The sequence below is a fragment of the Gadus chalcogrammus genome, chromosome 5, assembly GCF_026213295.1.
Source record: "Gadus chalcogrammus isolate NIFS_2021 chromosome 5, NIFS_Gcha_1.0, whole genome shotgun sequence".
NCBI classification, from domain to species: Eukaryota; Metazoa; Chordata; class Actinopteri; order Gadiformes; family Gadidae; genus Gadus; species Gadus chalcogrammus.
This window is the reverse complement of record NC_079416.1, coordinates 19,041,462-19,057,240: the sequence shown is the minus strand read 5'-3', so window position 1 is coordinate 19,057,240 and position 15,779 is coordinate 19,041,462. Positions and strand designations below refer to the sequence as shown.

The window sequence follows — 15,779 nt, the reverse complement described above, 5'->3', positions numbered from 1 at the left end:
GGGGGGGGGGGGACGCTGCCTTCACAGGATCCCATTGAAAAGACTGAAGGTACCGCTCACTAGGGTCGGAGGTCAAAGGTAAAAGGTTGCGGTCCGACCAGCGGTGGGACAGCAGGCGTGGCTCCGTAGAGACGCTGAGACGGGGTTGGGTTTACACAAAACAAGGGATCAGCGTAGCGATGAGGGCCTGGTGAAGTCATGTCTTCATAAGTAGATGGTAAAGGTCACTCCAGGTCAGATGGGGGAGGGGGCTAGAGATGGTGAGGGGGGGTGCATCTGGGGTCAGGAGGCGGTGGGGTTTGGGAGGGGGGGGTCTTGGGAAACCAGGAAGATAACGTTGCATTTCGAGCATGAACTTTGAAATCTGGACGGCGTAAAAAAAACGTATCATCAAAGACATTCGAATTATGAAGATGTTGATGTAACTGAGAACCTCAAAATGAGTAGGAAACTACTGATTAACCTGAAATTGAGTAGAGAAATACTGGTTTTCAGTCAGCAGAAGACTACGGCATAAACTCTGTTCAGAGAGTATTTGAAGACGAGTACATGTTATGGACAGCCTTCCTTCTCACTGTCGCCCCCATCTGTTCAGTAGAGGTTTATCACACTTTTCAAAGCATTGGTATTTTAAAGAGGGCGCTGTATGTTTTATTCAGATTAATTAAGTTAATTTGGTAAGTGTGATTGATTCATTTTATTTCATTTGAAATACTATCTGCTGCACTGTACGATTTTATTTGTATTATTATATGTTGTGGCTATAATGAGACTTCACTAAATTATGTTTTTGCAGTCTAATTTAATGGCCATGCACTGCCACTGTCTTTCTTGAGAACTATCTTTTATATTTTGACTCCATGTTTCTGTTCATTTTGTAATATTTTTATAATAAGAATCATATTTTGATAACACCTGTGGTGAGTTTATTTCTGTATTCTGGTGCACAGCAGTCAAGACGTTTACCACAGGGGTCTGTGTGACACCTCCACAACGGGGGTGTGTGTGCGTGTGTGTGTGTGTGTGTTTGTGTGTGTGTGCGTGTGTGTCGATTTTATACATTCAAGTGCATTCCTGAGTGTGCTAATGCTTGCGTGTGAATGAATTATGGATTTTCAAAGCATAAACACAAGTGAAAACAGGGAATAGACTTCTAAAAGATTGAAGAACAGTTGACTTCGAGGATTGCAACAGTGCCGGCAGATGGAGATAGTTTTGTACGCGTTTCTTTTGTTTAGTTTGAGCACTCACATTGACTTCAGCTTTCACAGTGGTGAATGAAAGCACTAAACCTTATGCTTTTGAGGAGGTTACCTTTCCCGTCACCTGTAGTTGACTTTCGTCATGTAGCAGTTGCACAACAGGTTTTCATATTCAGGTCTTCACCTCAGAAGCTCTTTTGCAAAATGCAAACGACTGCACCGGAAACAGAGGCAAGCAGCTGCCTCCAAACACCAGCCAGAAGCCCGCCGCACTGCGCGCTCACACGCACGCCCCCGTCACCCCCGGCAACCGCCCCCCCCCCCCGTGGAAAATTCTCCGCCCGACTGCAGGCTGTTTTGCACGAGCAGGCGGCAGGTGTCTGGGTCGTGGTGGGGAGGCAGGAAGCTGCCGATCTTTGACATTTCTCGCTTGTAAGGAGGATGTGGGGCACCACATCCTGTATCACCTCCTTCTCCTCCTCCATCATCAGCTCCTCTTCTGCTGGCTGTCTCGCTCTGGAGACAAGAGCAATTTTGGTTCTCTGATGTGTTTTGTTGGTAATTTTCTATGTTGCCGATGATTGTGTATGTCTTGGTACGTAGTAAGGCGTCTGGTATACTAGTAGAATATATAAATCTACGAGAGTAACTCAACACATTAACTTTAGTTAATTCTCTCATCTCATCTCAGCAACTTTTATTACAAACTAGCGAGAACAAAACCACAGCCATTTCAACCTTATCGACTTTAATACAGAAAGAAACATTGGGTTTTATGAAAACAAACACAAATCATGCAAGAACATACATTCTAATGAGACAAAAGCATCATGGATTTCAGCAAAAATTATTATCATTATTAAATATTCTTCTTATAATTATTTTAGCGTCCCAATCATTTCATCAGCGATCTTCAAAGTGATGAGAAACTGAGACGAAGCGGGCTGATGCCTGGATGTAGAACACAGCGTGGCTCTCCAGAGTACAACCTAATGTGTTTATATCCTCGCATGGCATGTTTCACATCACCAAGGCAACAACGGAGACAATGCTCAGCTGGAGCCGTCACCTCCCTTGGACCGCCCGCTGTCTCACTTCTTAGCCTGGGGGACGAGACGGGACAAGACACAAGTTGAGCCACGGACGTCCTGACCAGACGCCCCCCTTCAGCCTTCACTCGAGTGCGGCTTCAAGGTTCACGTTTTTTTTCGCGGGCACATTGATCTGCTTGAATATCGTGCTAGCTCAACAGTGCAAACAAGTAAAAGTCCGACAGAAACTAACATTATGCACAAGAAAGGTGTGTACATGCGTGCCATCTACTGTATACATATACATGTCTTGCTATCATAAGTATAAATGTAAAGTAGCAAATGGCAACTCACAGTGTAACCAATTGTGCTTGCGAGGGTTTGAAGTAGAGATGCTAAACAGACTTACCTACAAACTATTTGGACAAACCAGATTTTCCAAGTCAACATGCTCTAACCTTTATGAAATATGTGCCACAGCATTGTAAACCCAAAACACTTGTTTTCATAACCACATCATTGCTACATGCTAGCTTTGTGTCGCACGTAAAACGTACCGTAGCGTGCGATCGTCCGATGCCGAGTTTCCAGGCCAGTATCGTGACAAAGACTCCGTAGACGATGTTCTTGACGATCATTAATATGTAGGACAGTTTGGCCGTCTGGGTGACCTTAAGAAATTCCTCTGTGGGCAAAACAAAGCAGAACTTCAAATGAACAGCGTGTTGGGGTTTAGGTTCAGGTACTGTTCTGTTGAGACACAGTTGGGATGAAGTGAAAACTACAGTAAATGTGGAAAGTAAATATTAAATATATCGGATTAACATTGAATAAAAGATATATATAGATATATACAGGATGTTCACAAATAATAAGTAATATAAGATATGTAGTATATTTTCAGTCTGAGTGACCGTATACAACAGGAGCCTATACAGGTAAAGTAAGTGCCTGTACATGGGTCCTTTCTGTAAGTTAGTGCTGTGTGGTTTTACTGTGTGGTCAGAACTGGTACCTCTGGTCATGGCGTCCGTCTGGGTCCCATTGACTGGAAAGATGGAGTGGAACACGTATTATTACACTGGTTTCCTACCAATCAAATCAACGTTTGTTCGTCAGCTGACAATCAGCTGTGGCTCTCCTAAAGCTAGATGTCGTAGCGGCTACTGCTCCTTAACAAAGTGTTATACTATAATAACTTACGATAATAAAGTAGTGTTATACTTTTTATTGACTGTTCAGTCATTAAGCAGACCCCTTTATCCAATTTGAAGTCCAATTAGTCTATATATTCTATACAAATATATGGTACGGGACTCCTAAGGGTCATTCATGTTCAGTAGTGCTACTGTGACCCCATAAACCAGTTCTGGTGTAATGGACTCTTAAGTGTCATTCTGGGTGCTGTACTGTACCATCACCGCCCCCATAAACCTCCGCCGAGTTGTAGATGGTGTCTGTCCCGTTGAAGTAGCTGACATTGCAGTTGAAGATGGTGCCCTCTGTGTACCACGTCCGGGCCTCCACCCGGAGCCGGCTAGTGATCTGGTATTTGTCGGCCACGCGCAGGGCGGTGTGGTCACTGGCCACGCCCTTAGTGACCCACTGGCCGTTCACAGTCCAGGACACGCCGACGTGGTCCGGGTAGAAGCCCGACGCCACGCACACCAGGGTCTTCTTCAGCTGCTTCTTCCGGTCCAGGCACTCCTTCTCAGAGGGCGGCAGGACCACCACCGTGGGCAGGGAGACGTTACACCCCGGTTCTATGGGGACAGAGGGACGCCGTCAGACCGTCTGACATGCGGGGTGACCAGCCTCCGCTTTCCTTTGACCGACTTGCCTCCCATACTAGTTATGATTGTGCACATGACTGGTACACCCTGGTGGGGCCTGCATGTGGGACCGGCCCTGGCCGATAAACGTGGTACGTTGGTGTACATTAGGCGGATTAAGGAGCGATGTTAACAGAGCGAGGCTGTGTGATTCGTTACATTTACATTTAGGGCATTTAGCAGACACATTTATCCAAAGAGACTTACAATAATTGCATTTGTCAGAAGAAAGAAAAACAACAATATATCGCTGTTGGTACAGTAAGGATGTTCATAGAACCAAGTGCCAAGCTTTAACAATTGTTACATTACACTTTAATCCCATTGTAATCCGTTACATATTTTTTAGTTAATTAGCTTTTTCATTAGAACCTTTTTTTTGCAATATTAACACATGTCCTTAATTTAGACCAACGCATTTTTGCTAAATGACTATTAGCCTTACTAAGCAAAGACAGTGTTCGCTTTTGCTGCTTGTTAAAAAGACAATTAGCTATATTACCTATCTATTATTAATTTCTAATTTATATATCATGAAAACACTTATATTAATTTTGCTATTAGTAAATATTAACTTTGTTTCTTCATTTAAATTATTGCTTTTCCCTCCATTGTTTTGGTCAATACTAACCAACATAATGCTGTCTCTGCAAACAAGTTATTCCTTACCTAGTACCGTGAGTCGTGTGCCTCTACCAGACAGCAGGCTCGGAGTTCAGTTAAAGAACAACCAGTCCATGCGAATTAATCAAACAACCACTTTAATGGTTTTGTAGCCTAGCCTACAGTAGAAACAGTGTACAGTTTATTTAAAACATTTAACCTGGTTGTGTAGACCTACACAACACACTTCATCACGAATACGACTTTTAACCACCAAAATGGTCTCGGTGGACGTATTTCTCTTTTATATATATATTTACATGTATTTAACATGCGCCATTAGAGAATTAATATGCATTACGAATTACATACGATAATTTTACTGCGTATATCCTTACCTAAAACGGTGAGTTTTGTCCCCTTTCCGAAGTATGCCTCGGACTGGGAGCACAGCCGCTCACTGAGCGGTTAAAACTTGTTGTTCTCCGGGCACCGGGCCAACATGCACCACCACAGCCTTTACAGTCTGGGAGCGGATAAAACTGACTCCAAGTCGGTGTTCTCAGGGCACTGGGCCAACACACCGCTTGGATCAAGATTTTCCTTTTATGAATCCGAATCCTAACTCACCGTTTTCGAACATTCTTTACACATAAACAATGAATTATTTTTTTAAATATTTGATGAGATCTTTTTTTAATTTTAGCCTACCGATTAACCAAACGTCTACACCATGACTCCTACGAGATAAAGAGCTTTGGAGGACACATTTCTTACCTAAAACGGTTAATTTCGTTCCAGCTCCAAAGTAGGCTACCGTGTATGAGCACAGAGGATTTCCACCGTAACATAACCCTGTCTCCACCTTGCCTCCACATCACCGGCTACACCTCACCTCGAACGGGAGAACCCTCTCCTTTAGTAGTTTATTCATTCTTATCGCTATGCGTTCAAGTGAACGCTTTACACACTAACGTCGAGTCTCAACCCTCCGCATATATTAATGAATGAATAGATTATTTCATTTTATTTCATTTAAGTCATAAAAACGCACTATCCGACCGAAAAGGTTGGGGAGTCCGTTGAACTGCTAATTTGCACGTTTCAGGTTAATATATATATTTCAATCAGTACAAGTAAAAAACAGAATTCGATGACTCACCTATAACCGTTAACCTGGTTCCTCCACCAAAGTGTGCCTCGTTAAAACCACCGGCACAGTGCAAAAGAACAACCAATAAACCCAAGACCCAGCTGGGCTCACTGTTTTAATGCCTTTAACCCCTTCTCCTGAGATATCTGCTCCAAAGCGATCCTACCCCTTTTCTTTATAGAGACAGGCCTACTAACACATTATTTCCACAGATTAGTTAACCAGACTCACACAAGGTAAATGTTTCATTCACAGGTCAAGTACATTCAATGCATACCGAAAACTGAAATAACGTTAGGACTTACCCAGAACAGTGAGTTTTGTTCCCTGGCCGAAATAGGCCTCATAATTGGCACAGTGCACCATCTTAATGGCAAGAAGTAGGTACCGTACGAAGCAGGACAACTATAGAGCTCTTTGACTGCTCCCCTTTACATTTTACCTATGTATCTTAAGTTGTACATCTTTTCTTTATCATTCTCTTACCCAAAACGGTCAGCTTGGTTCCTTTTCCGAAATATGCTTCACTTGAATCATCACAGTGCAGAAATGGCTGGTATAATCTGCTCAAACTTTCACCAACAGCAATACTCACACTATATCGAATACTGGCATACGGTTTTCATGCCGAGGCTGTAGAAAGTGTCAGTCTTAGCCTACATTTCATATTTAGAGAACGAAATATTTACCTAAGACGGTCAGCTTGGTTCCTTTGCCAAAGAAGGCTGGTTCAGTGTTGGTCACAGTGTTATCGATTCTTCCCAAAACCCAGATCTCCCAGATCAGTCTATATTAGAACGACTCGGCTCTATTCGCGGTCAAACGCTTGTTGTCAGCTGGTCATAGCGATGGATTTTGAGCGTGGACTTACCCAGGACCGTGAGTTTCGTCCCTTTTCCAAAGTAGGCCTCGTTTCCAGTGTCACACTGGTCTGCTCTTGTACCAAAAAGCCATCAAACTTTCCGAATTCATCCCCAAGGTAGACGCCACATCCCGAGATGTATTTGGTGTATGGACGAAACACGCATGCATGCTGCGGAGTTTGATCAACTAGGGCGAATTACGCACACAAATGGAATCGATTGGCATCAGAAAAACTGGAACAAAATCTATTTTAACGTCTTGAATGTTCCTCATGGTTTGTATAGAGAAGCACCCGGGAAGCCATGGCGTCGACTTTACCTCCATTGTTGGTTTTTTTCCTTGAGATGCAGCGGGTTGTGCGGTGGCACAGTGCGTGTGAACGGCGGGAGGTTTTTGTACGGCGCCTCTATGGGGATGTATCACCGTGGCCCCCTGTCCCCACGGTGAAACATCATCATACAAAAACATCAGCGCTCCCCGCGCACGCCCCCGCGCGACCTCCCCATATCTCCCCCGAGCATCAGCAGCAGCAGCAGCACGTGGTGCGGGTTGTCTTAGATCATGCAGAAACAGAGCAAACGGCTGTACCCCGCACGTGCTGCTCTGCACGAGCTAAGAAAAGCCGCCGGCGCCAGGAATAGCAGGCGCGAGGCGTCAGATGAAAACTTCTCGTTGTGTTCTGTTGTGTGTTTGTTTGTGTCGTTTTTCCTTTGTTGTGGATGATGACACGGTGGATGTGGACACCTTTGGTTACGTCTCTCTCCACCTGCCGCCTTTTTATAGCAGACTTCGTCATGGTGACGTGGTCTGTCGCTCACACACACGCACGCACGCACGCACGCACGCAATTTAGAATAAAATGATCGTTTTCATTTTTTCATTTTAGTTTATTCAACCCCGGAAAACACATTGAGGGAAATAATCCTTCTTTTGCAACGGTGCCGAGGGAAATATAAAAATAAAGTAAATAAGATAATAAAGTAAAGTAAAACAATGCAATGGATACAAAAACATTAGCAATTACAGTCAATGCAGGATAATTATGTTGGAAGGGAGATGAGATTATTTAATTCTCGGTGAAACACAAACACACATCAAGTATTGTTGGAGTTTGTTCCAAATGGAAGGTGTTTTGTATATAGTCTGCCTTCCCTAATCCAGTGTTTACATGGGGCTGACATAAGGAAATTAAACATTTCTTCATAATTATCTTTTAATTATAAAAAATATACAATTTTTTGGAGTGAAATAACTTGAAAATCAGCACATCTTGAAATATAAAATGGTTTGATTTGATTATTTTATGAATGTTCTATATCTGTCTAATAACCAATGCTTGGGTTATGCAAATTATTATTATATACGAGGTTATAATATTGAAAAAGTTCGCGAAAAAGCATGTCATTTGAGTGAGAAATAAGGAAAAAAAGTTTGTTAAAATATATATAAACATGACCTTCCCCTCAAATAATCCTATCAAAGAATGATGACTTCAGTTGTGCTTTAATTTTGTATCTTTATTGTCATCAAAGATTAAGGACGTTTTTTGCAGGCATGTTATTATTATAACATGCCTATTATTAAATTATTCCAACAGCAATTCTTCCTTGTGGGGACAGAATGCCAGGATAAAGTATATGAGTGGGGGGGCCTAGCCCCAAGGCAGCTACAGAGGCATAGGAAGAATAAAAAAAAAGTGGAGCAGAGTATGAATTTTAATATCGTAGATGTTCATTCTGCTGCGTTTTAGGGCGACCTGGTGGAGATTGTACATTTATTCTGGAGTGTAGATAGAAAATGAAATAGATAGATAAATCTATCTATCTATCCAACACATTTTATATTGTTAACAGTTTATTGTCAGAAAAGCACAGACCTTTTGTAACAGTGTAACCTCATTATCTCCCCTCCACTGGGTTCATTCCCTCATTGTGGCCTAGCGGTGGCGGAGCCATCATTTGAGTCATCCTAATCCTCATGGTGCGCCTTGTCCCCTGCTGGGGTTAAGCTACCTTCCCAGGGGACTGCCGTGACATAACGCCGCAGGCACCATATTCTCAAGGCCTTTTCTTTATCTCTTTGGTTGTGGCCTGTAGGTTCTAAGTCTGTCCGTTTTCTTGTCACATTGTCAGTGACGTGACGACGTCAGCCAAGTCACTGCATGGTGATTATGATGTCTTCTTTGCTTTTCAATGGGATGTCCTCCTCACTTGTTGCTTAGAGTCAAGAGCTAATGTTCTTATCGCAACCACAGCCTGTATGATGTGTGTATAGTTATTTTAGTTCTTTTGTTTATAGTTCCTTTAGGCCTGTTAACATCGGCCCATGGACAACAGATGCAAAATAGCCATTTTGGCTAATTCTGGTACATTTTTCATGTTTATTAATTTGCACTGTCCATGTGTAACTAAACCTTCAATAATAAATAATGATAACTGCACTGTTATGAGAACGCTTGCATAGCTTGCATATTCACCAATCAAACCGCCTGCCTGACAGTTGGCTATCTCGACTTCTATCAAAACCACGAGGTCTCCCGGCGCCCTCGACATCTGGAATACCCGCTCCTCAACAGCGCTAATAACGTAGCTCAACGACTGTATGTGTACGCCTGCTGCACCCAGGCGTGTCGCGGTGATAGGCTGCGCAGTAGAACGTCCCACTGTCGTTCACCTGCAACTCGCTTATTCCCAGCGAGAAGCGGTTCTGGTTTGTGTCCAGAGTGGCTTTGAAGCGACCCCGACTGGTGTCGTATTCTTGGATGATGAACTCGATGGGATCACCGTAGACTTGTTGTCGGTACCAGAGCATGGTGTAGCTCGACATGTCGGACGCCAGACTGCAGGTGAGCGTGATGGCAGCGCCCGGCTGGAGGACCAGATCCCCGGGTTGAACGGGCACCGGGACGGCAGCCAGACCTGCATTGGTCAAGAAGGGGCGCTCTGGTTAGTTATTCATTCACACACAAAAAAGGATGGAATACAGTACAAGCCTGTGTCTCCTATGTACTATTGAGGGTGAGTAAGAAAGTATTTAAAAACAAAAACATTCAATGGAATTCTCCATTATGATGTCTAGCCATGAGCCCTGCCCTTCAATGACAAAACTCACCTAAAAAGAATAAACTGAACAGATGAAGAGCTGTGACTAGCATGCTGCCGATATGGCTGACGGCAGCAGAGTGAGGCCACACCTTACTCGGTTCAACATATGAGGCACGACCGCCACCACTGAGGCTGTAGGAAATGCTCCTTCAATGAGGCAGGATGCCCAGACCAGGGGTTCTCACCCTGGTCATCTCACGTCCATGCCCGTAGCCAGCTATGAGCTCACCGCAATTCGGTAGACGTAAAAATTAAATTAGAAATACTAAGTTCTAGCTCTGTAAGGTGACCTTGGGTGTCTTGAAAGGCGCCTCTAAATTAAATGTATTATTATTATTATTATTATTATTAAGTACAGCTGTATACAAAATCAGCGGTTGAGAATTTCTCCATGACATGAGAAAATGCTTAATTCTGTTGAGACTTGTCACTTTGTTTCCGCCATGTGTGACATTTGTTTGTGCTTGTGCGTGCCCCCCCCCCCCCCCTCCACATAACTGAACCCCTGCAACTGAAGCCAGGACCTCACTATTTTTCTAACCCTGGCAACGCCCCTGAGGGATATGGCTATTGGCCTTCTTTGAGATTGAAAGCTCATATTTCCAAGTGTAAAAGTGTGTAACATTTCAAATTCTATTTGGTTTAGAATTGTTGCTAGACTTTTTTCGTCTGATAGGTTCATAATAAATGGGACATAAATTGAGCGAGGCAGGCTCCTTAGCATATGGGGGTAGAGGAGTTATGGTAAGGAGGTGGGAGGGGGCTAGAGGAAGGGTCAAACTTCAGAGAGATGACCCTGGACCACCAGCCTACCACGGCTGTCACCCGAGACCCAACACCAGATCCATGGATCTCAACACAGGGAAGAAACAAAGACAAATGGCACCGTGCAGAAACCCCACAAAGACCAGACCAGGAGCAGAGAACCAGTCCAAAACCAGTCCAAAACCAGAAGCCAACATCAGGACCAAAACCATGATGACACAGGAACCAGAGGTAAACCCACCTCCCTGGGGTGCAGAAGTAGGGGTTCTCTCCTCCAAATTGTTTTCAGACGACACACAGACCCTCCGACAGAATAAGTTGTTTTCATGGAGAATAAGACACACCCTCCCTAGTACTGCTCATCATCAAAGGGGAAAGAGCAGTCAGGCTGCGTTTTAATTTCTCAGGGTGTTTTGGCAAGGGAGCTGTATCAAACCACATCACCGTGTACTGGCAGCGCAGAAATACACTGCCGAGTCGGATACCGCTGCCTCTGTAAGAACCAGCGTTCCTTGAAGGACACTTTCTTTTGTAATCTTGAACTGCTCTTCAAACCGATCCTCGTAGGTCTGAGTGGACAACTCGTAACCAAACCCAATGAGGGTCAGGGACGGGCTGTCTTCTTTGCGTTGGTACCAGTACATTAATAGATAACTGCTCTCGTCATGGCTGCAGTCAATCTGGATCCCTTTGGCACCTTTTCTGACTATTTTAGCGGATGATTGCTGAAAGATAACACTTTGAACTTCATCTGCGAAAGGAAAATTGTAATTGTTAGTTATTTTATTAGCTAACAAAAATTTAAATAAGTAAAACGCAATTTCAAAATTTCTTTGCTTTTCAATTGATTTGAGATAAATTATTGTATATCGAAATAAGTCTCACGTGTAAAACAGAAAACAAGAATCCCAAGGCTGCATATAAATTGAAACATACTGCACAGTCCTTCAAGAGATCTTAAAGACAATATACTATGAAGTTCAACTCTTGTCATATATCGTTCATAATCCTCAGTGTCGCTGATCATGCTATGCTATGTTTCACCAGGGTACGCTAGGCCCAAAAACAGGGGCTTGAAAGAAAGTCGATCTTTCTACTCTTTGGCCCTGCTCTAGTCTCCTCCTCCCTCGACCGGCATCACATGTACTGAAACCTGCCTTGCTCAAAGACGCTTGTTCTGACCAGAATGATGTGTACATGGCAGACTCAATCAATCAGGGTGTAGGCGTATAAATTATTTATATTGACTTGATCCTTGCATTTCTTCTTAGTAGTCAAAGACAATACAGTATTCAAAGTCATATTTTGATCTTTAAAGAGACAGAAGTGGCAGATGGAAAATCAGTGAACAAAACGGATAAGGAGTCGTACAGTTTGGATTTGACACGAGGGACTAGCGTTAGCTGCTTTTGTTTGAGCTTTGATGAAAGGACAGATCGGTTTTGAGTGAGCACGCACATCAAACCACATCACCGTGTACTGCCAGCGCAGAAATACTCCCCAGAGTCGTTTGCCTCTGCCTTTCGACGTACCAGCGCTCCTTTTAGTCGGCTCTCCCTCGTCAACTCAAATTGATCTTTGAACTCTTTTTCGTAGTTGGGGTCGTTGCCAAAGTAGCTGTAGCCTATTAGACTCAAATTGTTGCTCTCTGGTCTTCGCTGGTACCATAACATGACATTGAGAGCATCGTCGTCGTGTTGACATTTAATCTCCGCCTGGGTGTTTTCCTGAAGTATTATGGGATGGGATGGCTGAAATGTCACACAGTCTAACACACCTGTGAACAGAAAAGCAGAGGGACAGATAATGTTCATTTAAAGTCCAAGACAAAACTGTAATGATTGACATTTGACATTTTGGCAGACTTATGAGAGAGATTATACCCAGAAGTCTAAGCAAAGTCAGGAGTACACCAACGACTGCAAAATACATCCTGTCCTCCATGTTGTTTTCAGACATACAGACCCTCCTTCAGAACAAGTCTGTTTCATGAAGACTAAGACACACCCTCCGCTGCGTAGTACTGTTCATCATCGACTCGATAGACAGAGGAGCGTTTTAGTGCGCACACGGTTCAAAACCACATCACTGTGCTCACCAGCAGCGCAGAAGTACACCGCCGTGTGTGTCACGTTTGCCTCCCGAACCGCCAGGGATCCGCTCTGCCTGTCCTCCATTTTGATCTCAAACTGCTCTTTGATGCCGTCCTCATAGTTGGATGTAGTGGCTCCATAGTTATAACCCAGCAAGACCAAGGGACCCGAGCCCTGTTTCTGCTGGTACCACAGCATCACAGGCCGAGAGTTGTCGTCATGGCTATAGTTGATCACGACCTCTGCCTTCTCGTCCGGTACTATCTTGGGACCGGACTCCTGAAACTCGATGCCTTTGACCTCGACTGTGGATGGAATGAGGAGGAAGTGGAGCATAAGTTAGAGAAGTCACATTTGCAGTACATTGAGTCATTTTAGCCCACGCTTTCATCCAAAGCAACTTTAAAATGAGGCTGTGATCAATGAAAAGCTAACTCTTGAGGGAGTGTAGATAGCTGAAGGAATAATAAAACAAGGATTACAACAACAAAATACAGTACGTGTACATTGAACAAGGGCCTGGTACTGCATCCGTTAATAGCTTGACTTGAAACTGTATTTTCTGGTTATAAAAATACGAAACATAGCAACTTACACTGACAGAGAATAAAGATAATTCATATCTCATGCAGTGCATGGCTGACATACAGTATTCAAAGCCATATTTTTATCTTTAAAGAGACAGATGGGTCAGATGGAAAATCGATACAGTGAACAAAACGGATAAGGAATCGTACAGTCTGGATTTGACACGAGGGACTAGCGTTAGTTTCTTGTGTTTGAGCTTTGATGAAAGGACAGATCGGTTTTGAGTGAGCGACTCACATCAAACCACATCACTGTGTACTGGCAGCGCAGAAATACTCCCCAGAGTCGCTTGCCTCTGCCTTTCGACGTACCAGCGCTCCTTTCACTTCGCTCTCCATCGTCATCTCAAATTGATCTTTGAACAATTCTTCGTAGTTGGGGTCGCTGCCAAAGTACCTGTAGCCTATTAGACTCAAATTGTTGCTCTGTGGTCTTCGCTGGTACCATAACATGACATTGAGACTGTCGTCATCGTGTTGACATTTAATCTCCGCCTGGGTGTTTTCCTGAAGTATTATGGGATGGGATGGCTGAAATATCACACAGTCTAACACACCCATGGACAGAAAAGCAGAGAGACAGAAGATGTTCATTTAAAGTCAAAGACAAAACCATGGACTGTAATGATTGAAATTTGATATTAGTAAATAGCTTTAATTGGAAGCAGACTTATGAGAGAGATTTTACCCAGAAGTCGAAGCAAAGTCAGGAGAACCCCAACGACTGCAAAAGACATCCTGTCCTCATGTTGTTTTCAGAAAGACATACAGACCATCCTTCAGATCAAGTCTGTTTCATGAAGAATAAGACACACCCTCTCCTGCCTAGTACTGTTCATCATCGACTCGATAGACAGAGGAGCGTTTTAGTGCGCACACGGTTCAAAACCACATCACTGTGCTCACCAGCAGCGCAGAAGTAAACCGCCGTGTGTGTCACATTTGCCTCCCGAACTGCCAGGGATCCGCTCTGCCTGTCCTCCATTTTGATCTCAAACTGCTCTTTGATGCCGTCCTCATAGTTGGATGTAGTGGCTCCATAGTTATAACCCAGCAAGACCAAGGGACCCGAGCCCTGTTTCTGCTGGTACCACAGCATCACAGGCCGAGAGCTGTCGTTATGGCTACAGGTGATCATGACCTCTGCCTTCTCGTCCGGTACTATCTTGGGACCGGACTCCTGAAACTCGATGCCTTTGACCTCGACTGTGGATGGAATGAGGAGAAAGTGGAGCATAAGTTAGAGAAGTCACATTTGCATTACATTGAGTCGTTTTAGCCCACGCTTTCATCCAAAGCGACTTTAAGATGAGGCTGTGATCAATGAAACGCTAACCCTTGAGGGAGTGTAGATAGATTACAACAACAAGATACAGTACTGTACATTGAAACAGTACTGTATCCGTTGATAGTTTGACTTGAAACTATGTATTTTTAGTTATAAAAATACAAAACATAGCAACTTACACAGACAGAGAATGAAGATAATTCCTATCTCACGCATTACATGGCTGACAATCATTTCTGACTGGAAGATGGAGGCTTGAGCTTGATCTGTGATATCAACAAAATATAGGCTAGATGTTTTTCATCGGTTGGTGTTGGTGTAGTCTGTCTGGGAGGGGGGATGGGGGGGGGGGGGAAGTCGATTTTGATTCTCTGAATAGTGTTTTGCCTCCACCTATCGGATACAATTACCAAGCTTCCAAAAGTACAGTAGACCTACACTAGCAGCTGCATTTAGCCTGAAATCCTATCTGATCAAATATCTACCCTGTTTGTTGTCATAGCGACAATAACTGTTGGCTGGGTGGGATAAAGATGAAATGATTGTGGACTTTTGCAGAATTCTTTCCTTCTATCCCATTTACTTTTGTTCACACATTTTCAATAGGCTATTGTATATCCTGGTCTTTTAATTATTGGTTTGGGTTGCAGGCATAATTAATTTAAGAAAATTTGCTTGTCACAGATGAAATGTATTATTTATTCATCATGGTTCATACCTCCTGAAAAAGCCCATTAAAATAGCATGTACGGTATGCCTTGGCCCATTTAGATCCGAATTGTTATAAAATATTTATAAATATATGTTATTTAGACTGAGAGGTGGCCAGGAAAAAGGAGAAAGTCAAGAGTGCAAATAGTTCGGATTCATGTTGATCTGAAATGCAGAAATGCATGAAGGCAGAGAAGTAAAGAATTCCTGCGATGCATGACGTATCTGTTAGTATGGATGACGTCTCCCCCAACATCCAAGCCCAGCACAGTATGCAGCACAATCAACATATTATAGAAATTATCTAATTTATTCGTTGATTTATGACAAAAGAACAATACGCTTGTGTTTCATAATGCGCCATTGAACACTATTGGTGTTTTTGTACAAGGAAGCGGACACTTTGCACCATCGTGCAGTTTGGAGCAGCAGTAGTAGACGCCGCTGTCCTCGACGCTCAGATTTCCAATCATCAAATTAATCTTGCCTTTTGCATTTCCATTAAGGACGAATCTATGCTCAAACTGCGGCTCGGTGTTGATGATT

The 15,779-nt window shown here is 43.4% G+C and overlaps 1 protein-coding gene across 1 annotated transcript; it reads right to left on the bottom strand.

Moving 5' to 3' along the window:
* Positions 1–1,561: 1,561 nt before the first annotated feature.
* Positions 1,562–14,780, bottom strand: LOC130382159 (T cell receptor beta chain MC.7.G5). Its single transcript, XM_056589766.1, has 9 exons — positions 14,702–14,780; positions 12,653–12,952; positions 12,035–12,331; positions 9,306–9,603; positions 6,693–6,775; positions 3,649–3,996; positions 3,249–3,281; positions 2,791–2,918; positions 1,562–2,305 (listed from the first exon to the last, which is right to left on the bottom strand). Exons 1-9 carry the CDS (start codon positions 14,754–14,756, stop codon positions 2,294–2,296), a joined length of 1,554 nt encoding a protein of 517 aa, XP_056445741.1. The 5' UTR covers positions 14,757–14,780; the 3' UTR covers positions 1,562–2,293.
* Between the last annotated feature and the right edge of the window lie 999 nt (positions 14,781–15,779).